The sequence below is a fragment of the Panthera leo genome, chromosome C1, assembly GCF_018350215.1.
Source record: "Panthera leo isolate Ple1 chromosome C1, P.leo_Ple1_pat1.1, whole genome shotgun sequence".
Taxonomy (NCBI): Eukaryota; Metazoa; Chordata; class Mammalia; order Carnivora; family Felidae; genus Panthera; species Panthera leo.
This window is the reverse complement of record NC_056686.1, coordinates 5,866,266-5,890,584: the sequence shown is the minus strand read 5'-3', so window position 1 is coordinate 5,890,584 and position 24,319 is coordinate 5,866,266. Positions and strand designations below refer to the sequence as shown.

The window sequence follows — 24,319 nt, the reverse complement described above, 5'->3', positions numbered from 1 at the left end:
CCTGTCCCCGCACAACCCTTTCCTTGGTGTGGCCTGTTAGGGCGTCTGCCTACCACTTCTCAACTGTATTTTCTGTGCCTTCAGGCCTAGGAGTTCCAGTCTAATTGGGATCTAGTCCTTACCAGGTTCCCTGTGACTACACGTCCCTCTTTCTGCCCTCTTGCCACCATATTTTCCCACCCATGTTTCTTCTTCCCCGTTGTGTTTCCTAGTGTCTTGAGATCTTTGTACGAAAGCTTTATTTTACGATTTTTTGCCTTGCCATAACAGAAAAAGTGGTTTTTAAGTAAAAGATACTTAAATTCTTGCTTAGGTTTTTTTATAGTTAGATTATGCTTGGATTTTTGTATACCTTCATTTATTTTGTACCAGATTTTAAATATCTTTATTAGGCTTTGTGGGTTTTTTTTCCCAAAAAGACATGTTTTGGAACACCAGATACGAAAGGACTTTTTTTTTTTTAATCGGCAGTATTTTCCGTATTAAAATTTTAATTTCTTTTTAGGCACAACATTAACCCATGTAAAAGTCAAGAAAGAATGGTACAATAAATCCCCTAATCCTTATTACTCCGTTTTCACACCTACCAAGTTAGGATCAAACTTGTTTCATTTATTCTCCTTTACATCCCTCCAGCTATTATTTTGAAATGATTCACAAATCTATCATTTTACTTGTAAATATCCCAAAGATAAGAGCCCTTTCAAAAAACCAAAATCACAGTATGTAGCACCTAATAAAAATTAGCAATTTCTTAAATACCCACCAGGACCGGATTTCCGTAATTGTCTTTTTTTTTTTTTTTTTTTACGGTTCAAATTGGAATGTGAGTAAGAGCCATGCATTGCAAGTGGTTGATAGGTCTCTTAAATCTCTTTTAATTCATCTGTTGTTCTTATTTTCCCCTTCTCTCAGTGTATGTATTGAAGAAGGTGAGTGTTTTGTCCAGTAGGGTGTCCCACAGTCTGGATTTGGCTGATTGCATCTTTATGTGTCATTAGACTTGTCCCGTGTCCTTGGCATATCTTGCAAACGAGTAGTTAAAATCTAGAAGTTTAATCCTGTGCTCCTTTGGTCCTCTGCCTCTGGTGCGGGTGGTGCTGTGTCTGTCTACCAGGAGGTTACGCGTGTCCTTGGAAGGGGGATTTGCTGCCTTGGCTTGTTACTTAGATCTACCCTTCAAAATGGTGGTGTTCTAATCCTATCACTCCTTCATTTATTAGGTGAGTAAATGAAGCTTTCCCCTTACCAACCATTTGATTACCTGAATCACAGAGGAAAGGCAAGATAAATGTTCAATTCCTTCCTTCTGTTTACCAGTTTTCAAAAATACTGTTTCCCCCAACGTCTTCCAGTGGTCACCAGTGGATTTTAAATTATTTGTTCTCTGCTAACCAGCTGTCCTTATTCTTTTTTTTCTTTTTAATTTTTATTTATTTTTGAGAGGGAGAGAGAGCGCACACCCAGGAAGTGGGGGGGGGTGGCATGTGCAGAGAGAGGGGGGGACAGAGGATCTGAAGCAGGCTCTGCACTGACAGCAGCAAGCCCGGTGTGGGGCTCAAACTTACAAACCTTGAGATGGTGACCTGAGCCGAAGTCAGACGCATAACCCCCTGAACTACCCAGGCACCCCCGCATTGTCCTTATTCTTACTGATGATTAAATTATCCATCTGGGGCCAGTAGGGGCCTCTTCCTGCTAACTTCTGTGTCCTTTCGACTGGACGGACCTCAGTGGTCTTTGTAGGATTCCTTTAACTGGTATGGCATTCTAATGTCTCATCTTGTACAGTCCCTGCCCTAGATCTAGAATTAAATTTTTCTCATAGGAGCCCTTATTGTTTTACTGAGAAGTGACATTTTTTGACTGGGTACTGGGGTGTTCATTGTTACTGGGTCGGTTGGTTACTTGTTTCTAGGCCTTTTCAGGAAAAAGAAATATGCCTTTTTCTTATATATTTTTTAAAGATACATTGTACATTCCTTTTGATATTTCTAATTCCAATTCAAATTTTTATCTGGATTTTATATTTAATCCTATCTTTCCTTCATTTGTCTGTATCTTTTCCCCATGTCTCAAATCCCATTTTCAAATGACACCAACATCATTATTCGTTTGCTTTAATCCCATAGTACATATATAATAGCACAAGATAATAATACTTACACTGCTGCAAACAATATGATTATTGAAAACAGCTTGCAATTTAATTTTTTTTTTTTTTTTTTGGCGGGGGTGGTTTCTTAGTATATATCCCACTAGGGCTGTGTGGGAAAATTAATATGTTTTAAAGTTGGTTGAAATAATTTCTAGAGAGGAATCAACTTACTGTGTAGTTAATGCATTTATTTCATTTTGCCTTATGGTTTTTAAGGGATTACTATTTTTTAAGTTTCATTTTGTTTTTATGTAGGGCTATTCACATGGCCCCACAGTCAAACATACAAAGGAAAAAGTATGTTCAAGAAAGTCGACTACATCTGTCGCCTCCACATGTTACTTCTCTCCATGATGGACACTTGTTGCTTTTGTTTATGTTAAGTTAAGGTTTTGATTTTCCCTTCTTATCTTTATTCCCCGACCCTCTGTTCTTAGATAAATGGTAGCGTAATACACACGCTTCCGCCGACTTTCTGTTAACAATGTATCCTGCTGTTCCCTCCATGGCAGTACGTAGGGCTCCTCCTCATTTCCTTCTACTGCCTCATGGGGCTCCATTGCGTGGATACAGCAGTTTATTCTTCCAGTTCCAGTCCCTATTGTTGGGCCCTTAGGTTGCTTGCAGTCATGTGCCATTACAGGTAATGCTGCAGTGAATGGCCTGAGCATATAGATTTTTAGGTTTTTGCCAACATATTTTTGGAATATATCCCCAGAAGGGGGGTTGGCTCGCTTGGAGGGCAAGTGCACCTGTAAGTGTGAAGACATTACAAAATGCCCTTCTATAGAGATTGTACCATTTTTGTATCTGTGCTGGCAACTCATGCAAGTGCGAACACCACAGCCTTGTATATTGTCACACTTTGGGACTTCTGTCAGTCTGATAGGTGGGAAATGGTATCTCAGTGATAAGCTTTTCTTTTATCAGCAACTTTGACCGTGTTTTCTTACCATTAAGAGCCATTTGCATTTCTTTTTCCGTAAGCTAACTAATTATATTTCCAGCCTGTTTTTCTCTTGGCGGGGAGGGGGGGAGGTTTGTCCCCCTGGGACAAACTGCCAGACCTGGGAGAGCTGCCACACCAGATACCATATTCGGTCCTGGGAAACAGAGCTCAGTACAAATGCCAAAAAAGACCTTTGGGGGCACCTAGGTGGCTTAGTCAGTTAAGTGACCAGCTCCTGATTTTGGCTCAGGTCATGGTCTCATGGTCTTGAGATTGACCTTCACATTGGGTTCTGTGCAAAGCGTAGAGCCTGCTTAGGATTCTCTCTCTCCCTCTCTCTCTGCCCCTTTTCCACTCATGCTCGTTCTTTCTCTCTCAGAGTAAATAAATTTTAGAAAAACTCGAAAAAAAAAAAACCCTTTTGGTGTGAATACCTGTTGTGTGTTAAATTTTATTCCAATGTGGTCACTGTGTGTTAAGCAGAACTCATTGAGGCACCCAATTAAATGTTATAAAAGTCGATACTAAATTAAAGAAGAGCATCCTTGTTTGGAGAAAGTCGGCACTTGATGTGCATTTAGAGGTATCAGAGATAGCCTGTGAAGCAGACTGGTATCTAGAGCCACATGATCTGCTCATGTTGTGTCTGCCACAGAATTGTTTTAAAAACGTGAGTACAAGCTTTTGCGTAAAAATTTCCGGACTTTGGAAAAAATCGGAGGTTAAACAAGTACCGGTTCTCCTTCCTGCCCGGCTGCTTTCTGTGCACAGGGCAGCACCGCCTCCATTTCTGCCCAGTTCCCTTGCCTCCGTAGCACCTGATACCTGCACGCCCAGTGCTGGAGCCACTGCCGCTCGTGGCCGTGAGCGCCTGAAGCGTGGCTAGTCCGCATTGGGAGGTGGTGTTTAACGGGGATGCTAGAGTGTTTTAAAATGAAATATGTGTCTCTCGTTCTATTTCCGTTGGACAGTGCTACCTTCCAGCTGCTCCTTTCATTTTGTTTTGCCTGGTTTCTTTAGACGCTGGAGCTTTTTAACAGCAGCTCTTGGTTTAAAATTTTAGACTAGTACTTGCATGTTCATCATTTAAGACAACCAGAACGTGCCTGTTTTGCAGGCAGTTGACTTTTTCTAGGCCTCTCATGGTTGGGGTAGTCCTCGTGCCTCCTGGCCCTGGCTGTGCCACAGCAGAGTGGGGATGAGAACATGCTAGACGTATTTGGATCTCGAACCCACAGGTGACGAAGAGACTGGGTTGTTGGGCACTGTTGTTCAAATGTTTAAAAATTTTTTTTTTTTTTATTGCTGAGGTACACTTTACGTGCAGTGAACTGTTGAGATCTTATGTGGACTATTGCGTCCGCTGTCACCCTTCCTGTCAAGGCTCAACAGTTGTGTTGTCTCAGAAAGTTCCTTCCTGCCCCTTCACAAGCAGTCCCCTCCTCCTGAAGCTGCTACTGGCCTGATTTCTGTCACCACCATTTAGTCCAGCTTGGTTTTTAATGTTACTTCCAAGTTTGTGCCTTTTTTTACGTTTACCATGACTACAGGGTAGTTATTGAGTGTCTTGGGAGTAGCGTTAACTTAATGGGATGGTGCGTTTAAATTTTCAGCAAAGATCCTTAGGTGAGGTTTCATCACTTGTAATCTGTCTCTTTGTAGATGTGTTACATTGGAAATGTGTGTGTTTTCCCCTTCTTTATCAGGGAACTATTATCTCCTGAGGGTTTGTGTTTTTTTCATTTCTTTTACGCACACGTGTCCATTTCTCTTTTATTCTTTGGATCATGCTGACACTGGTTTATTTTGATACTGTTTGCTTCTCCTTAAGTAGAGATTAAGCAGTCCATTGCGAGATCTTCTATGGTGAAATGATCCTGAAACGTGCCACAGGCTGGTTTCAGTGACTCACGGTTTTTGTTATTTCGGTACTGCCTAAAGAAAGAGGCTCAGTAAGCTATGGCATCTGTTCCCAGGGCCTGCCTGTTGAGACAGTTCTTTAAATGTGCCTCGATTGTGACTTTTCCATCCCTATCTTACAGGCCAAACTTCCCGATTTGCAACCGTTCCCTTCTCCAGATGGTGACACCGTGACCCAACATGAGGAACTGGTCTGGATGCCTGGAGTTAATGACTGTGACCTTCTTATGTACTTGAGGGCAGCAAGGTAATAGGAATCCTCCCCATCCTGCCCTGAGTTAGGCCATCTGAATTGATTTTTCTTACCAGAGAAAACGTTTGCCACAGTAAAGTCACTTGTTTCTTAATGTTTGCCCCACATCAGATGTTAGAACTCTTCAGAAGGGAAACACCGTAAGCCATACATGCGATTATCAGCACTTCTAAATACAGTTGAGTAGTTAGATCATTCGGCCCTTCTTAAAATCCCATTGTAGATTTCTCTACTTGAGGCTATTCACTGATGCTTGACTTAAACTTGGTGTTTTTGTGGCTTACCTACATGAGAACTTACTAACCTACAAGTGCCTAAAATATAAAAGGTAAGTTTAAATCTATCCCTGCACATCGTAGTGAGGGCAGAGAGCCCTCCTGCATCTGCGGTGGTTTCTGGGACTCCCCGCAGCATCAGCAGGGCGTAAGCAAAGCACCAGAGCAGGCCGGGCAACTGCATTTAAGCTCTGTGCTCAGCTATGCTGTGTAGACACGAGGCTGCCTCAGTGCAGTTAGCGGCCTCTAAGAATTCCTTTCATCCCCCTCCCACTTCTAACTCGCCTAAAGTTAGTTGATGTGTAGCATGAAAGGAAATAAGCAAATTCAGAGGATTTAATTTTTTTTCAAAAGATCTTTCTTTCAAAAATATAATCTTTATTTGAAAAGATTGTACTCTAGCCAAGTGTTTCTTTTAATGTTTATTTATTTATTTTGAGAGAGCGAGAGAGAGGGAGAGAATCCCAAGCAGGCTCCACACTGTCAGTGCAGATCCCAACATGGGGCTCGAGCTCATGAACCGTGAGATCATGTGAGATCATGACCTGAACCAAAATCAGGAGTCAGATGCTTAACCGACTGAGCCAGCCACGCGCCCTTCTAGCCAACTGTTGTGGCAAATAGCTTTAGGTTATTCATGCTCTAAACTGAAATCTGAGTCCTGGTAAAGTGTGGGAAGAAAGGGCACAATTAGACCAGAGTAAATGTAACATTTCCCTTTCTGTATGTGTGAAGGGGCTAGAGGTACTTTAAATTTTTTTTGGTTGGTGCCTGGGTGACTCAATTGGTTGAGTATCCGACTCGTAATTTTGGCTCAGGTCCTGATCCCGGAGTCATGGGATCAAGCCTTGCGTCGGGTTTTGCTCTGAGAGCAGAGTTTGCTCAAAATTCTCTGTCTGTACGCCGCTGGCACACACTCTCTCCTGCTTGTTCTCTCTCTCTCTCTCTTTCACCAAAAAAAAAAAAAAAAAATTAACAAGAGCAGAAACAGGACTGAGAACTCCGACCTATCATGCATATAGTAATGGAATTTGGTCTGAGCTGACTCTGAAACCTGAGGATTAACATTTCTGTGCTGATGTTTTCCCTTCCTGTCCTCCAAGGAGCATGGCAGCATTCGCAGGGATGTGTGACGGAGGCTCCACAGAGGATGGCTGTGTTGCCGCATCTCGGGATGACACTACCCTCAATGCGCTGAACACAGTGAGTCTTTTGAAGTTGTCCCGGGTGGGAAGGGAGTTACTTTTCCCTAGTGCTGGTTGTAGGGCATGTGTGATGAGCATGGATCCTGAATGAGCCTAGAATTTTAGGAGCGAGTACTATGGCTTAGTACTATGGCTTACTTACTCGCTTAGTGCGAGTACTATACCTTATCGAAAGGTGGGTTGCGGTCTCAGCACTGGGCTCCATGACCTTGATCCGGTGATGGGGCGCCTCCGGGTTCGTTTCCTCTCCTGCGTCTCTACCCCAGGATCGTGTTGAGCCTCAAATGAGAGCCTGATGCTAGCAGTCGATCTTCCCTGAGATCCCACAAAGCCGACCACTGTGCACAGATGGTCTTATTTAACCCTCGCAGTCTCCCTCTGAAGTAGGTTTTATCGTTATCACCATTGTAGACATGAGCAAGTAAGTTTGGAGCGATCGAGTCACAAGCCAGGGTCACACACTCAAGATGCGAATCCAGAGGCCATACCTTTTGCCTTCTTCTCTGTCTCTTAGACCATGAGTTCGAAAGTGCAGGGAGGGAACGGAGAGAAGAAGCCAGACTTCCTGGAGTGAATATGTTTTTTTATAGATATGCCTTTAAATATCTCACATGATTAAATATCTCACACGATTATACAACAGAATTGAGTTTTAAAAATAATAATCCTTAAAAAAATCTAAAGTAAAATGTAACAAGTGAGCCTGACGGTACTGAGTTGGTTGCACGGCATCCTTCAGAATTGCTCCTCTGCCCCGAGCTGCAACACACAGGCAGCGGCTCAGAAGAACGGAAGTCGAACTGCTGTGCATAGTACGATCACTGAAACCAGTTTCCCTGTTTGACATTAGAATACATCCGATAGGGCTGCGTAGGAAAATTAATGTATTTTAAAGTGTCTTGAAATAATTCTTCCCTGTGTGGTAACTAATGTGAAATCATCAAATCTGATGGAGTAATAATGAAGTTTTATGCATTTGTGATGTATTAAAAAGGCTATGTATATTCACATAGGCTATTGAGCTCATAGGCTCAGCAACTCCTGATGATTAACTAAATGTAATTGAAGAACCTTTTTTGTTTTTCATTTTTCTTGAGAGGTCGCTATGTTTGGAAGGGACGTTTGAGATCATCTGTTCCAGTCTCTAAATAGATAAGAATCTAAGGCTCAGAAAAGCCAGACGATTGTTGAATGCCAACAATCTGAAAAGTTCAGAATGGAGGTTAGAAAATAACCCAACTTAGTGAGCTTTCTCCTCTGCAGCTCGCTTTCAGAGAAACACGTAGATACGGCTGATTTTTATTCCCGGGCCGGTTGCGTTTCTTGAGTATTACGCGGTACTAGTCTCCGACAGCGTCAGAGGTGAAGTGACCTTGTGGGATTGGGCCCTGCGATAGATGACAGAGCAATTGTTTACATACCCGTACGCTTATTTCTTTTCTTTCCTCCCCCCTTTCACACTTGGAGTTTTTGCTTTTATCCGGAGTCTTTACTCTGAACGCATAGTGATAGAGCTAGAAGGGGCCTTTGAGGTTATTTTCTGGATGAGGAAAGGGAGACTCAGCTGAGTGCCACTGCAGACGGTGGCTGTGGTAGGAGTTGTGTTGTGAATGTCTGTGAATTCAGAATAGCCACGAGTGTGCATTTATTCAGAGTTACTCTTTGAGCTTGTTTTCTGTTGAGTTTTTTTAAAAATGTTTGTTTATTTTGAGAGAGAGCAGGAGAGGGGCAGAGAGACAGGGAGAGAGAACCTCAAGCAGTCTCGGCACTGTCACCACAGAGCCTGATGCGGGGCTGAACCTCGCGAACCGTGAGATCGTGACCCTGAGGCGAATTCAAGAGTCGGATACCTAACCGACTGACTTTCCCGGGTTCCCCTCTGTGGAATCTTCTGCATCAAAGCTTTATGAAAAAAATTCCCCTTTCGCAACTGTGCCGCTCAGTTGAATTTTTAAATAATGAAGACGTTGCCACATTTAATAAAATGTCTGTTTTTGGCACTTTACCGAATCGATCGGATTTGTTCTTTTATTGCGACCCCTCTGAGGATTCGGTAAAACATACTTCTATACAGAAATAATTTGGGCTCTTTTTGCCCATGGGCCTTTGTAGCAAGTTCCTTCTGAAGTCTTCTTAAGCATCGCCGGAGGGCTTTTGGTTTTATGAGTTTTTATTTCTGTGAGGCTGCCTTCCCATCATTTGAAGTTTTCCTGTCTAGGCGCGTCCAAGATGGCTCAGGTGTCTGGGGTTAGGCAATCCAAGTGCAGTCAGCCACCAAAGGACCCAGTCGTTTGTTCCTTTTGGGAGGAATGGAAAAGTTTAATGGCTCTTTTAATTTTTCCACTTAATTATGGTACTGGCTCACAGAGTTTTAGTTACGGGTACTTTCTTAATGAAAAGTGAAGTGAATTGAAAAATCTTACGGGGAGTTAATGTTTATTTCATCTTCCTTGGCGTGAGGGTGGTTTCGAGCTGTGTTAAGTAATAAATTGAAAAAGTAAATACGTTGTCGTGTGAGAAGTATAGCATAGAGTCAAAACAAGTGTAGGCATTTGTCAGTTTAGAATAAACCTGTGTCTCCTGTTTCTCAGGACAGTACAGAAATTTAAAGTAAATGAAATTATATGGCACAGCCACATTGTCGTGTGTTTAACATCTGAGTAGGACTATTTAAATTGAAATACATTTAAATAAATAGTTTGATCTTAAAACTGCCATCTATTTAAAACTAATAGAGCTTTTTGAGCTGTTAATTCTTCATGACTATTACATGGACCCATTTTTAATTTTCAGTTTTTAAGCTTATTTATTTTTGCAGAGACAGAGTGCGAGCGTGAGCCGGGGAGGTGCAGAGAGAGAGAGAGAGGGAGACACAGAGTCCGAAGCAGGCTCCGGGCTCCGAACGGTCGGCCTGGAGCCTGACGCGGGGCTCTATCTCACAAACCGGGAGATCATGACCTGGGCCGAAGTCGGACGCTCAACCGACTGAGCCACCCTGGCTCCACTCCACTCCAACATGGACCCATTTTTAAACACAAGCTCTTCCTCATTTCTCATTTTGACTCAGTTTTTTCTTCATTACTCACAAATGAGATTTTTAGCATATAAGTCTTGAAACAACATATTGGGGTATAATTTACGTATAATAAGCTGCTCTGATTTAAAGTATATACAGTTTGATGTTTTTTTTCAGATGTGTATACTGGCGAAACTATTGCAGCGATCTAGATGTGAAACGTTTCCAGCACCCCAGAGGTGCCTCATGCCCTTTCCCGATCCTTTACTGCTTCCAGCCTCAGACAGCCACTGATACGTTTTCTCACATCGTACAATGTTGTGTCAGAATAATATTTTTGCTCTTTTGAGTCTGGCTTCTTTCCATATAATAATTTTGGGATAGATTTATGTTGTCGCATTATCGATATTCTATTCCTTTTTATTGCTGAGTAGTGTTCCAGTGTATGGGTAGTAACAATAATTGATCCATTCGTCTGGTGATGGACATTCGTGTTTCCAAGCTTTTGGCCGCCATTATGAATAAAGGTGTTATTAACATTGTTATGCAAGGCTTTGTGAGGATGCGTGTTTTCATTTCTCTTGGGTAAATACTTAGGAGTGAAATGGCAGGATTGTATGTGTGCGGGTAGCTTTTAAGAAACCGTCAGGGGCACCTGGGTGGCTCAGTTGGTAAAGCGTCTCTTGGTTTTGGCTCAGGTCTCGATCTCATGGTTTTGTGGGTTCAAGCCCCACTTCAGGGAGCCTGCTTGGGATTCCCTCTCTCCTTCTCTATCTGCCTCTCCCCCACTCACGCTCTCTCTCTTAAAAATAAATAAATAAGCTTAAGAAAAAAAAAAAAAGAAACTGTCAAACACGTTTCCGAGTGGCTGTACCACTTTACATTCCCATCAGTACTATGTTAGAATTTCAGTTCTTCAGCATCCTCAGTAAGACTTCATGTTGTCAGTCTTTTTAATTTTAGCCATTCTAATGAGTATGTAGTGATATCTCATTGAGACTTGTTTGTTTTGTGTGCTGTTGGTTTTTATTTAGATGGGGGACACAGATTTGATTGAGGCTAAAGATTCCTCAGCGTTTGACATTACTAATGATGTCTATCTGTGCCTCACTCACTGAGATTTTAATTTGAATTTCCTGTTCATCATAATTGAGCATCTTTTCATGTCTTACCGCCCAGTTGTATGTTGTCTTTTGTGAAGTATATTTTGCCCACTTTTAAAAGTTCAGTTGTTTTTAGTATAATTATTTAGCTTTAAGGGTTCTTTTTGTATTGCAGGTATAAGTCCTTTGATACAGGTATTTGTGAATATTTCCTGCCATACCATGACTATTTTTCTGTAAGGGTGTCTTTCAGAGAGCAAAATGTATTAATTTTGCTAAAGTCCAGTGTATCGTTTTCCTTTTGTGAAAGTTTCTTTGTTCACCCCATGATAACAAAGGTTGTTCCTGTGTTTTATTCTTGACGTTTTAGTTCTTGCCTTCAGGTCTGTGATTCATTTCAAATTAATTTTGTGTGTACTGTGAGGTATGGGTGAAAGTGCCTTCTTGCCCACACAGGTGCCAGTTGTTGGAGTCACATTTGTTGAAAACAGACTTTTCTCATTTCATTGCCTTGATACCTTTACTGAACATCAACTGCTTATATATAAGCAGTTTTTCTTTTTTCTGGATTCTCTTGTTTCACTAATGTGTTATCTGTCTTTTCACCAGTATTTCAGTATTTCGAGTAATGTAGCTTTATCAGAACTCAGGTAGTGGTAAGTCTTCCTACTTTGTACTTGTTTTTTAAGATTGTTTTGGCTATTTTAGGTCATTTGCATTCCCAGATAAATTTTACTATTTATATAAATTTTATTATGTTTTTTCAACTTTTTTTTTTTAATGTTTATTCGAGAGAGAGAGAGGGAAAGAAAGAAAGAGACAGAGCATGAGCAGGGGGAGGGGGAGGGGCAGAGAGAGGGGCAGAGACACAGAATCCGAAGCAGGCTCCAGGCTCCGAGCTGTTCAGCACAGAGCCCGACGCGGGGCTTGAACTCAGGAGCTGAGCGATCGTGACCTGAGCCGAAGTCAGACACTTAACCAACTGAGCCACCCAGGCACCCCATATTTATTTTTTTTAATGTTTATTTATGTTTGAGAGAGAAAGAGAGGGACAGAGAATCTGAAGTGGGCTCTGTGCTGACAGCAGAGAGCCTGATGTGGGGCTTGAACTCCTGAACCGCAAGGTCATGATCAGAGCCAAAACAGATGTCCAGCTGACTGAGGCACCCATGCACCCCTTTTTATTTTAAATGTTTATTTATTTTTTAGAGAGAGAGAGAGAGAGGGAGGGAGGGAGGGAGAATGAGTGGGGGAGGGGCAGAGAGGGGGAAGGGCAGAGAGAGGGAGGACCGGGGATCTGAAGCAGGCCCTGTGCTGACAACAGACAGCCTGATGCAGGCCTCGAACCCATGGACTGTGAGATCATGACCTGAGCTGAAGTCAGATGCTTAACCCACTGAGCCACCCAGGTACCCCTCCATTTACATTTTATTTTATTTTGTTTTTTAAAGTTTTTATTTATTTTGAGAGAGAGATTGTGAGCACACAAGTGGGGGAGGAACAGAGAGAGAGGGAGAGAGAGAGAGAATCCCAAGTAGGCTCTGCACTGTCAGCACAGAGCCTGATAATGGGGCTCGAACTCAAAAATCGTGAGATCATGACCTTAGCTGAAATCAAGAGTCAGACACTTAACCGACTGAGCCATCCATACACCCATCCCTTTCCACATACGTTTTAGAATCAGCTTGGTGGTTTCTATTTTTAAAAAGGTTTTATGGGATTTTCACTGTGATTGCACTGAATCTATGGATCGGTTTAGAAGAATTGACATCTTAACAATATTGAATCTCCCAAACCTGAACATGATACATAGCTTCATTTTTTAAAAGTTTTATTTTATTTTATTTTATTTTACTTTATTTTATTTTACTTTATTTTACTTTATTTTCTTTTATTTTTTATTTTTTTTAATTTATTTTATTTTTTACTTATTTTATTTTATTTATTTATTTTATTTTTTTATTTATTTAAATAAGCTCTACACCCAGTATGGGGCTTGAACTCACAAGTCTGGGATCAAGAGTTGCATGTTTTTCCAGCTGAGCTCTCAGGTGCCTCATATATCTTCGTTTTTAAAAGAGGTCTCATTAATTTTTTTGAGTAAGATTTTTTAGTTTTCAGTGTACAGGTCTTATACATGTTTTGTTAAGTTTTTCCCTAAGTAATTACTGTTTGAAAATTCTGTTGTTAATAAGATTAGATTTTTAATTTCAATTTCTTTATTTTTTCTTATTGATCAATTGATTCATTGATCTTTCCACCCAGCGTGGGGCTCGAGCTTATGAACCAGAGATCAAGAGTCTCATGCTCCTCCAGCTGAGTCTGCCAAGTGCCCTTAATTTCAGTTTCTAAATGTTCATTGGTAGAATATAAATACAAATAATTTTAGGGACACCTGGGTGGCTCAGTCAGTTAAGCACCTGACTCTTGGTTTTGGCTCAGGTCATGAGCTCACAGTCCGTGAGTTTGAGCCCAGCATCTGGTTTTGTGCTGACAGTGGGGAACCTGCTTGGGATTCTCTCTCTCCTTCTCTTTCTGCCCCTCCTCAACTCATGCGTGCTCATGCTCTCAAAATAAATAAAAATAAACATTTTTAAAAATACAGTTTTAATGTGCTGACCTTGTATCTGTTCTGTTAATTTCTAGTGGCTTTCTGGTTGGTTTCTTAGGGTCTCAGTGTACACAGTCACACCATCTGCAAATAAAGACAGTTTGCCTCTTTCTTTCTGATTTATGTATTTTGTTTCTTTTTCGTGCTTTATTGCATTTGCTTGGACCTCTAGTACAGTACTGCATAGAAATAATGAGAGTGGGCATCTTTGCTTTCTCATCTTAGGGAGAAAACATTTAGTCATTCACTAATAATAGTGTAGTGTGGGGTGGTGGTTGTTTGATCAAAGTTGAAAATGTTCTCCCTTATATCTGTTTGTTTGTTTGTTTGTTTGTTTGTTTTTTATCATGAATGGGCCTTTAATTCTGTCAGATGCTTTTCTTTCTTGTATCTAATGAGATGATCATATGGTTGTTACACTGTGTTTTGTTAATTTGGTGAATTATATTGATTAATTTCAAATGTTAAAGCAAGTATGCATTCCTAGGATAAATTCTACTTACTCATTACATACTATTGGCTTCCATATGTTAATATTTTGTTAAGACCTTTTACATTTGTGTTCATAAGGGATCTTGAACTGTAGTCTTCTTTCTTTGTAATATCTTTGTCTAGTTTTAATATCAGAGGAATACTGACTTCAAAAAATTAGTTGGGAAAAATTTCCTCTTGCTCCCTTACTTTATAAAGGATTGATTCTGTGTGTGTGTGTGTGTGTGTGTGTGTGTGTGTGTGTATTCGTTGTTAAATATTTGATAGATTTCACAGTGAAGCCCAGATGGGACTAAATTTTTTTGTATGAAAAGTTTAAAATTATAATAGGCATAGACCTATTTACATTTTATATTTCTTCGTGTGTCAGTTTTGGTAATCTGCTGATCTGTGGTTTTAAACTTTTTGTTCATTTCATCCAGGTTATCAAATCTGTTGGTAAAAATGTCAAGTTACTATCTTTCTAACGTCTATGGGATTTGTAATTTTGACCCTTCTTTCGTTCCTGATATTGGTGATTTGTGTTCCCCCTGGTCAGTCTAAATAGAGACTTAACATTATTATTTTAGATAGCTAATATTTGGTTTCATTGATTTTCTCTGTTTTCTATCTTCTTGATCTCCAATCTTATTTTTATTATTTCTTTTCTATTTATTTTGGATTCATTTGATCATTTGCCCCCTAGCTTCCAAAAGTGGGATCTTAGGTACCTCATTTTAGCACAAATTTTGATTTGCTGTTCTTTTATTATAATTTTTTAAATACCAAAAAATATTCTTCACAATTTCTTTTACCCATGAATTGTGAGAATTGAATTGCTTAATTACCAGATACTTGAGATCTCTCTTATATGCACCCCCCCCTTTTGTCTTGGAATGATACTGATTTTTAATTTAGTTCTGTTGGGATCATAGAATACCCAGTAAGATTTCAGTTTTTTGAAATCCGTTGAGATTTGTTCTTGGCTCAGAATGTGGTTTATCTTGGTGAATGTTATGTTCCACGTACACTGGTAATGAATTTGTATCCAGCAGTTATTGAGTGCACTGTTCTATAATTGTGGGTTTCTTTAAAGTGGTGGTTATTATTACTTACATCTTCTGTGTCCTACTAATTTTTTTTCTCTAGCTGTATTGTCAGTTGCTGAGAGAGTCGTATTAAAGTCTCCAACTGTGGTTTGCTTCACATATTTGGAAGCTGTGTCATTAGGCACATGAACGTTTATAATATTTATCTTTCTCTTTTACCTTTTTGGAGTGACGCCGTGTCTAGTAGTACTCTTTTGTTTTTGACTCCATCTTGTTTAATTTTAATACAACCACTCTAGCTTTTTTAGGCTGGTTGACGTGACATATCTTCTTCCAGCTCATTACTTGGAATCCTGCTTTTTCTTTGTAGGTAAAGAATGTCTCTTGTTCCTTTAGTTCTTTAGTTGTTTCTTGCTTTTTTTTTTTTAAGTTTATTTACTTTTGAGAGAGAGTGCAAGCAGAGGAGAGGCAGAGAGAAAGAGAGAGAGAGAGAGAGAGAGAAACACAGAACCCGAAACAGGCTCTAAGCTTTGAGCTGTCAGCACAGAGCCTGATGTGGGGCTAAAACTCTGAATGGTGAGATCGTGACCTGAGCCGAAGTCGGATGCTTAACCAACCGAGCCGCCCAGGTGCCCCTGTTTTCTTGCTTTTTAATCTAGTCTGGCAAGCTCTCCCTTTTGTTGGGAGTGTTTAGTCCATTTTAATTTATATAACCTGATGGCAGTTGGCCATCTGCCATCAGGTTATATAAAACTTGAGCCACATGTACACATTCTTAATAGCATATCTTGTTTTGGCGAATCCCAGTAGTAGTTAATATATCTTATTTTCATGGCTGCATGACTTACTACTTTTGATACAGTGATGACCATGCAGAATCGTTAGGCACACAGTTGTATCACTTTTGTTAAAAAATGTATTTCTTATCTTCTTACTTCATAAGTAAAAAAAAAAATGCATTGATGTAGAGAAAGACGATGTGATAAATGTGTTGACCTCTGTGGTTGGAAGAGGAAGGTGTTCTTAGTGATGGGGCATACTCCTCAATGTATGTCGGAAAAGATATGTTATATTTTAGTTATTTGAAATTGTGAACACCTGTGAATGTAAAATTGTTCTATTTGTAATTTTACAGTATATTAAAAAACATGTTAAAATATGACACAACAATGGTGCTTCCTCTAGAGGATCTGACATAGAAATGTTTCTGTGTACTGTTCAGGTATGTGTTTCTTCATATGCAGTTTCTATGAGGTTCATCTGTGTTCGTTAGTTTACATATAATTTGTAAACATAATAGTATATAACATAGAGATGGCCTGTATTATTCTAATGGGATTCAGCCATCTTTAAGTCCTTGCGTTTATTTGGCCTTTTACAAGATCAAAATCACTCTTTATATTTATGCTTAGAAACTAGCAGAACCCTATAGTTTGAGACTAAGGTTTTCTAGAAAATACCATGCTGACTTATTTTTACTAAATTGATACTGGATTTCATTCTTTGGGCTTAAGTATCTTTCCCATTTCCTAATAAAATTCAAATTCTTTTGACTTCTCTTTCTTAGAATTTATTTGCATTTTTATGTTTATCTTCTCTCTCTAATACTAAACATATATATTCTTACTATATATAAGTAAAATTTATAATCATGCAGCAAAGATTTCACTTCTGCCTGGACAGTTTTATTCCTTGAAATATGGATGACTTTTAGATGTTTGAATTAAGCTTTTTACATATTCAAGAGAGTATATATTTGTTTGCTTATTTATTTATGCACACCCACATCTCCTACAACAAAGGCTTCCAATAGCTTCATAGTTTTTTTTTTATCTCTGATCTATAAATATCGCTATTTGTTAACCATTGAGTATTAATCATCTTTGTTTTCTGAGCCATAGCTCGATGCCTGGTACATAGTAGAGAGGCACTAAATATTTGTTGAATGATTGAATAAATAAATCAGGTTCAAGTCCAAACCATATTTGATCACCCAGAACTTGGTATTAGGAGGTTGGCATAACGGAGTGTACAGATAAGCCTACTCTGAGGGTCATTTTCATCTTTCTCTCTTTTATTCTAAAAAATTAAGTCGATACAATTTCTTTCAGAGGTTTTCTGTTTGTTCATCATAAATGGACTTCACTAAAGCATCTGGCCCTGGATTAGCTTTGCAGTACTTAGGCCTTAGATGAATGTTGAGTATTTCCCAGCTCCCAAATAAGGCATTACTGGGAAGCCCTGTTATTACAGCTGGTCTGAAGTTTCTGATCAGGGATTCTTGTGCTGTTCATTCTACACTCACATCCTCACTTACATTCTTTTTACCGGTTCTCCATTCAGATTAATCAGCAATAAATGGTTATAGGATGGTGTGTTTTTTTCCTCTAAGATTTTGATTTGTTGTTGTAAAAAGGAATGGGAAAACTTTATATGCTGTATGATTTCTTATTATGGAAATCCAGTAAATTTCAGAATAGCACCTTATGTAAATCAGCCTTGACGAGCCCCTCTGCTAGTGTTTTATTTATATTATATCAGGATATTGGAGTCTACCGCCTGTTACATTGTTAATTATAGCGTAAGTAAAGATGCACTGGAGGTTTTCTGGTGTAACCAAGGCCTTTTCAGCTGGTTATCAGCATAATAATATATAAAGTCGAGGTTTAATTTATTGTCCTTTGACCAATTAGAAACATTTTGAACTTTTGTTTTGAAAGTTGTTTAAGTGTTTAGAAATGTACCAGTGTGGCTCCCTTTGGGCTGAGAACTTCATAAATTGACTTCTGTTTAAAAGCTCCAAGCAGCAACACTTTGGCAATGATTTATTCTTTTTGTCTCGTTTGGATGAAGATGACTTTTTAAATTTAATCCTTTGAGATTTTATTCCTTTTTAGATGGTCTGTAGCTTTAGTCAAAGTTGAGCTTTATGCGCCACTCTGTTCTTTTACTAGATACAACAGAGAGCGTTCTCAGAGTGTCTCAGGGGTGGGTGGGGAGGTCAAAGACCCCTTATGTTAACCTCCAGTAATGGCACCTTCATGACTTACTGCAACAGCGATCTTGTACTTGATAGTTTAACCAGAAAACTATAGCTCCTGGTGCAGCTCTTTGTGACTGTAACCCTGCTTTGCTTCTGCATGTGAATCACTCTCTGGTTTCTTTAGCCATTTCTAAATTGTGACTTTTTGTTTTTTTTAATGTTTATATATTCTTGAGGGGTGGTGGGCAGAGAGAGAGGCAGACACAGAATCCAAAGCAGGCTCCAGGCTCTGAGCTGTCAGTACGAGTCTGATGCGGGGTTTGAACTCACAAACTACCAGATCACAGCCTGAGCCAAAGTCGGATGCTTAACTGACTCAGCCACCCAGGCACCCCTCTTTAGCCATTTCTTTTCTTTTCTCTCTTTTCTTGTTTTTCCTCTTAATTTTTAGAATAGCTTTTTTTTTTTTTAACATTTTATATTATTTTTTTAAAGTTTATTTATTCTGGGGCACCTGGGTAGCCCAGTCGGTTAAGCATCCGACTTCGGCTCAGGTCATGATCTCACAGTTCATGAGTTCGAGCCCCGCATCAGGCTCCCTGCTATCAGCACAGGGCCCAGTTTCGATCCTCTGTCATCCTCTCTCTCTCTGCCCCTTCCTCTCTCTCTGCCTTGAAAAAAATAAAGTTCATTTATTTTGAGAGAGTGCGCATGCATGCATGAGCAGGATGGAGCAGAGAGAGAGAGAATCATCCCAAGCAGGCCCCATGCTGTCAGCACAGAGCCCGATATGGGACTCGATCCCAGGAACCACGAGATCATGACCTGAGCTGAAATCAAGAGTTGGGTGCTTAACCGACTAAGCCACCCAGCCGCCCCAAAGTGCTTTTTTTGAATGAATCGATTTAGTCTTCGTGATGGTTCTGTCATAGAAGCATGATTATCACCTACAGATGAGTAAGCACATCCTGTCATATAGCTTTAGATACGTGATAATTAACCTCAGAGAAAGAATGGAACTGAGGCCGTGCCTTAACAGCAGTCCTCTTGGAATGTCCGGTGAATCTGCAGTTCGGGGCTTTGCCCTTCGGCCTGTTGGAAATCCTTCACGCTGTAGCCTGTCCGTGCATCTCTATGCTTTCTCGCAGGGACCGAGGAATTGACTTGGCTTTTACTTTTGTTTGGCACAAGTTAGAAAGTTCCTTTACAAATTTAAGAAACTTCTTTCTCAGATGATTTCTGTTCTCTATGCTAAAAACTGGTGAAATATTTTGAGAATTATGTGGTATTTTGAAAAAACAGCATCGATCAGAATTTTACCCATCTATAAATCTATATTAACCATTAATATTAACATAATAAGTATCAAATTGGGATAAAAGCCCTTAGCCTTTTTACATTTAAGAAGAAGATATAATAAAATCATTCATTGATTTATTTATTCAGTAAGAAACATTGAATTCCTGCTCTTTGCAAAGCCTTCATGGGAAGGCATTTGTTAGAAATGTTGATAATCTAAGGAAGCATGGAATCTTGGAACAAAGCAGGCCCCTGAGTTTTAAAAGGACTCATATGTGCCATTAGTTCTAAAATATAGAATACTAAAATTTGTAATATTTGTGCTAGTATGTATGTTTCTTGTACTAGTTTTCAAATATACTTGGGGATACTTTTTTTTGATAGCTCTCCCAGATCACTTTTTTACCCGCAAGTTTTGAAAGTTGGAATATGAGTTTCCTGCGGCTGCTACAACAAATTACCACAAACTTGCTGGCTTAACACAACAGAAATGCGTTCTCTCCCAGTTCTGGAGGCCAGAGGTATGAAACCAGAGTGTCGGCCAGGCCACGCTCCCTCTGGCTCCTCAGGAGGATTGTTCCTTCCTTTCCCGGCTTCCCATGGCTGCGGGCAGGCCTTGGTTTGGGGCCACACACTTCTCTGCTTGTCTTCACGTTACCTCCCCTCTGCAGGTCCACATCTTCTCTTTTCTGTGTTTTTCCATGGCCTCTCATTCATTCATTCATTCATTCATTCATTCATTCATTCGTTACTTTAAATGTTTATTTTTTGAGAGAGAGAGAGAGAGAGCACAAGCCGGGGAGGGGGCAAAGAGAGAGAGGGAGAGAGAAATCCCAGGCAGGCTCCCTGCTATCAGTGAGGAGCCTCATGTGGGGCTCAGACTCACAAATGGTGAGATCATGACCTGAGCCGAAATCAAGAGTCCGACGTTTAACCGACTGAGCCATGCAGGTGCCCCACTGCCTCTCTTTTATAAGGATGCTTGTCATTGGACATAGATCCCACTTGGATAATCTAGAATTATTTCCTCATCTCAAAATCATTAACTTAATCCTATCTGCAGAGACCCTTTTTCCAAATAAGGTCTCATCTGTTCCAAAGATTTGATATCCATATCTTCTGGTGGTCATTTTTCAGCCTTGCACAGTTGAGTTTTATTATTATATAAGGTGTCAGTAAAATAAATTACAGAACGTATTTGTGACAGTTTATTTTTGTTTTGATACTGAGAGTATGAAATATTTCTGGTAGCGACTGTGATGTTTCTGTACCTCTGAGGACATTTGATTTTTAAAATAGTACAGTATTTGTAGGGTATATAGTGCGATGTATCTGGCTTTCCTTTTACAAAGAACGTAATTATCTAGGCGATAGAATCGTCACGTGTAACTACTGTATTAGCCGATTTATTCCGACCGGTGACTTGCTGAGCATTTCTTCCTTGGCTCTAGCTCAGAGCTACCTGGCCGGGCCCCTGGGGAGCCCTCCGGGGCAAGGTCCCGTGTTGCCGGCGGGCTCCATCTCTGAGACGGTCGCCCTTGAAGCGACCGCTCTTTGAAGTCTCTGCCTTCTTTTCCGGTTTCTAGTCTAACCCCGCAGCCCCGCTCTGAGCCTGGCCCTGCCGGACTCTGACAGACCGCGGCGTCCGGGCCAGCTCTCTCGTCCAGGAGGCTGACGTCCCCCCGCAGCCGGTCGCGTGCCGGGCTTCTGAGGTGACTGCACCGGGCCGCCCGCCCTTGCCCTCCGAGCCGCCCTGCCTGCCGGTTGGCCTGCCGTTCTCCCCGCGCGCCGTAGGTGTCGAGATGTATATTCCGGCTCACCCCAGGACTCGGGAGTGCCTGTCGTCCGAGCATGTTTAGGAAGGTTGACTCCTCAGTTTTCTCCTTTTTTTTTCCATTTCGGAAATGAGGTATAGATTTTCACATGTTCTTAAATCAAGTCTGCCTTTACCCCTGAGTCGTCATTATGCGACCAGCGCACAAGATCGTGTGCAACTGTTAGAGTTTGTGGCTTTTGGTTTGCATAATACTTGGCGAGTTTTGGCGTCTTCACAGTCAGGCTGGCTTCTGCCTCTGCTGCTTTGATATCATACAGCCTTCTTCGTTCTCTTAAGACCCTTTGATGGGAAAAGCAGAATTTCAGAAAAACAAAGTTTCAAAGTTTCTAAGGCCCAGGATCAGGTCCTTGTTGGTTCAGGGCCATTCCTCAGGAGTGCTGCCATGGTGGCCCAGACCCCGTTTTGCTTCTTTCTGAGTCGCCAGCTCTGTCCTTGGCTACGGTTTCCAGATGAAAGAACGGTTACTTGGAGGCGTTCCTGACTCTGGAGTCACACGTACTGCCATGTATATGTCCCTTTCATTTTCCTTGTCCCGTGACCTTATTATCGTGACCGAAAAGAAGTGTACTGTTCTTTTGCACAGATGTTAAAATTACTCGTCAGAAGTCGCTGAGGTTAAGGTCGCCAAGCCCCATGAATTGGGGGCAGTCATTCCTGCACCTAAACTCGACTTAGTGGGATTTAAAGCAATTTCTGTAAGTGTTTCTCTCTTAATGTTTATGCAGCTGCTCTTGAGGAATTAGTTTTGGTTTTGGTTTTGGTTTTAAGTAATCTCTGTGCCCAATGTGGGATTTGAACTCAGACCCCTGGGATCAAGAGTCTTATTATGTTCTACTGACTGAGCCAGTCAGGCGCCCCTCCCTGGTCTTGAGGTTTTTGTTTTTATTTATTTTCTTAAGTTAACTTTCTGAAGGAATCTGGTTAAAATTGACTCACAGCTGACCTTTCACATATATTTTCTAGTTTAATTTAGCATTTATGAATAGGTTCACTAGTGCGTACATCTCCATGAGAAGGATAGAACTGGTTTCTTTTCTGTCAGCCTCTAGTTTAGAGCCTTACGTACCGTTTTTCTGTATTCAAGGCTGGGAGGATGCTAAGGAAATGGAAGAGGGTTTTAATTTCCACTTGTGATCAGACATAGGTCTTTCCAAATTGACGAATAATTCTCATTCAGAAAAGCAGCATACACAGTCTAGGTTGATGCGTCTGCCAGCAATTTTCCTGTTTGTGGCCAGAGGTGTACTCATTCTGGATCTTTGAGCCGCGTCTTATCCTTAAGGGATTGATTGCTTTGCTGAGTCCTAAGGAGTCAGCTTCCCCTCAGGAGCACATGGCTTCTGGCTTAGATCTACGACAGCTTGCCTTCTCTCTGCGTCCTTTGCCTGGACTCTCACCCAAAGAGCAGGAGGAAAGATTTTGTTTCTAGGAAGTGAGGTTTTATATATATGCTAGCTATATAGATGATTAACTATCCATAATTTTATTTAAAAACCTGTGGCATAAACTACTCCAGTTTCCACAGAAACCTGAAAATGTAGACACTAACCAGTGGGTGTAAGAGAAGCTTCTGCGGCAGCTTGCTGTTCAGGGTCTGGCCTGGGCAGGCTGGCAGAGTTCAGTGGCCGTATTGTTTATTTTACGATTTCTCTAACTGAATGTATTAAAATATTACCGGTTATATCTTCAAAAATTTTTTTAATGTTTATTTTTGAGAGAGAGAGACAGCATGAGCAGGGGAGGGGGAGAGAGAGAGGGAGACACAGAATCTGAAACAGGCTCCAGGCTCCGAGCTGTCAGCACAGAGCCCGACGCGGGGTCGAACTCACGAACTGCGAGGTCGTGACCTGAACCAAAGTCAGATGCTCAACCGACGGAGCCACCCCGGCGCCCCCCATTTATGTTTTCAAAAATAGCATCCTTTAGTATTTCACCTTAAAAGAAACCTCTGTAAAGAGAAGGAATTTTAAAAACTTTGGAGTTCCACGGGGAACCTGGGTGGCTCTGTCAGTTGGGTATCCGACTCTTGATTTTGGCTCAGATCGTGATCTCAGGGCCGCGGGTATCGAGGCTCGCCTCGGGCTCTGCACAAAGCATGGAGTCTGTTTCCGATTCTCTCTTTTCCTCTGACCCTTTCCCCCACTTGCCTGCTCGCTCTCTCTTTCCCTAAAAGAAAACAAACGAGTTTGAGGCCCCAAAAATGACCTCGTTCGGCCCCTCCACTGCCGGTGAGGAAGCTGGGGGCTGCGATGCTGTGCAGAGGGGTAACCCCAGACCCCTTGCCCAGGCCACCTGCTCCTCCTGGCACAGTTGCTAACTCTCCCCTCAGTTTCCTGGTTCCCAGACTCAGATGTTTGCTCGGTTCCCCACAAGTCACCAGGTCCTCGGTTTCCATTCTCAAGCCCACGTTTTATCCTGTGTTGTAAGTATTGCAGAAAAAACTTCCTTCGTGTGGTCTTTTTAAGTTCGTCCACTTTCCTTAGTGCTGCTTCCCTGTGACTGTCGTGCAGCCCTGTCCCTTTTTAGTCCGCTGTCCTTGATGGAATATTTCCCGTGCTCCAGGAATCCTGCTCGGCGATTGCCGTCTATCTTTTCATCCTAAACATTCTCCGGAATAGGCGCTGTATTCTGCCTTTCTGCAGCGGAGAAAGCGGTGGTTTAGAGAGATAATGGACTTGCCTGCGACCACACAGCTAGTGGCAGAGCTGGCGTTTGAATGCGCCAGAGCGGGGAACCCTTTCCTGTTGCGGCTTCGTCTCTGCCGAACTCCCAAACCCTCATCGTTGGTCACAGGCCCTCCGTGGATTCTTCTTTCCAGGTGTTTATGAAGATGATGTCAGATGAGAGCCTCAAAATAGCTAGGTGGCCAGAAATAGCCAAGACATTTAGAGTTTGGTTTGTTCGGTGTTTTTAAGAGCATTTACTGATCTCAGTTGGTGCCGGCATTTGATGCCTCCTTTCTAATCAGCTTGCTGGTTGAGGCTCCTGTTCCGTGGGTTTTGAATACCTTCCAAGACACCATGGCCAGGAGATAGAGACCCCCTAATTTCTAGACACAATATTATGTGGGAAGTAATTATGAATCAGAAATATGGCGGTGTTGCATCAGCCGTGGGAAATACAGTCGTGAGATGTTACCTGGACATGTTGCTGCCTATTTTTGTTGGTTCCTAGAATGTGTTCAGTTTGG

General features: G+C 41.2%; 1 protein-coding gene across 6 annotated transcripts in view; it reads left to right on the top strand.

Moving 5' to 3' along the window:
• Positions 1 to 24,319, top strand: part of RERE (arginine-glutamic acid dipeptide repeats) — a 423,275-nt gene that overhangs the window by 297,312 nt on the left and 101,644 nt on the right. For all 6 annotated transcript variants that reach the window (XM_042949976.1, XM_042949978.1, XM_042949977.1 and 3 more), the window contains 2 exons: positions 5,150 to 5,274; positions 6,659 to 6,758. In XM_042949976.1, the coding sequence (XP_042805910.1) occupies positions 5,150 to 5,274; positions 6,659 to 6,758 (225 nt within the window). The remainder of the gene's footprint in view (positions 1 to 5,149; positions 5,275 to 6,658; positions 6,759 to 24,319) is intronic.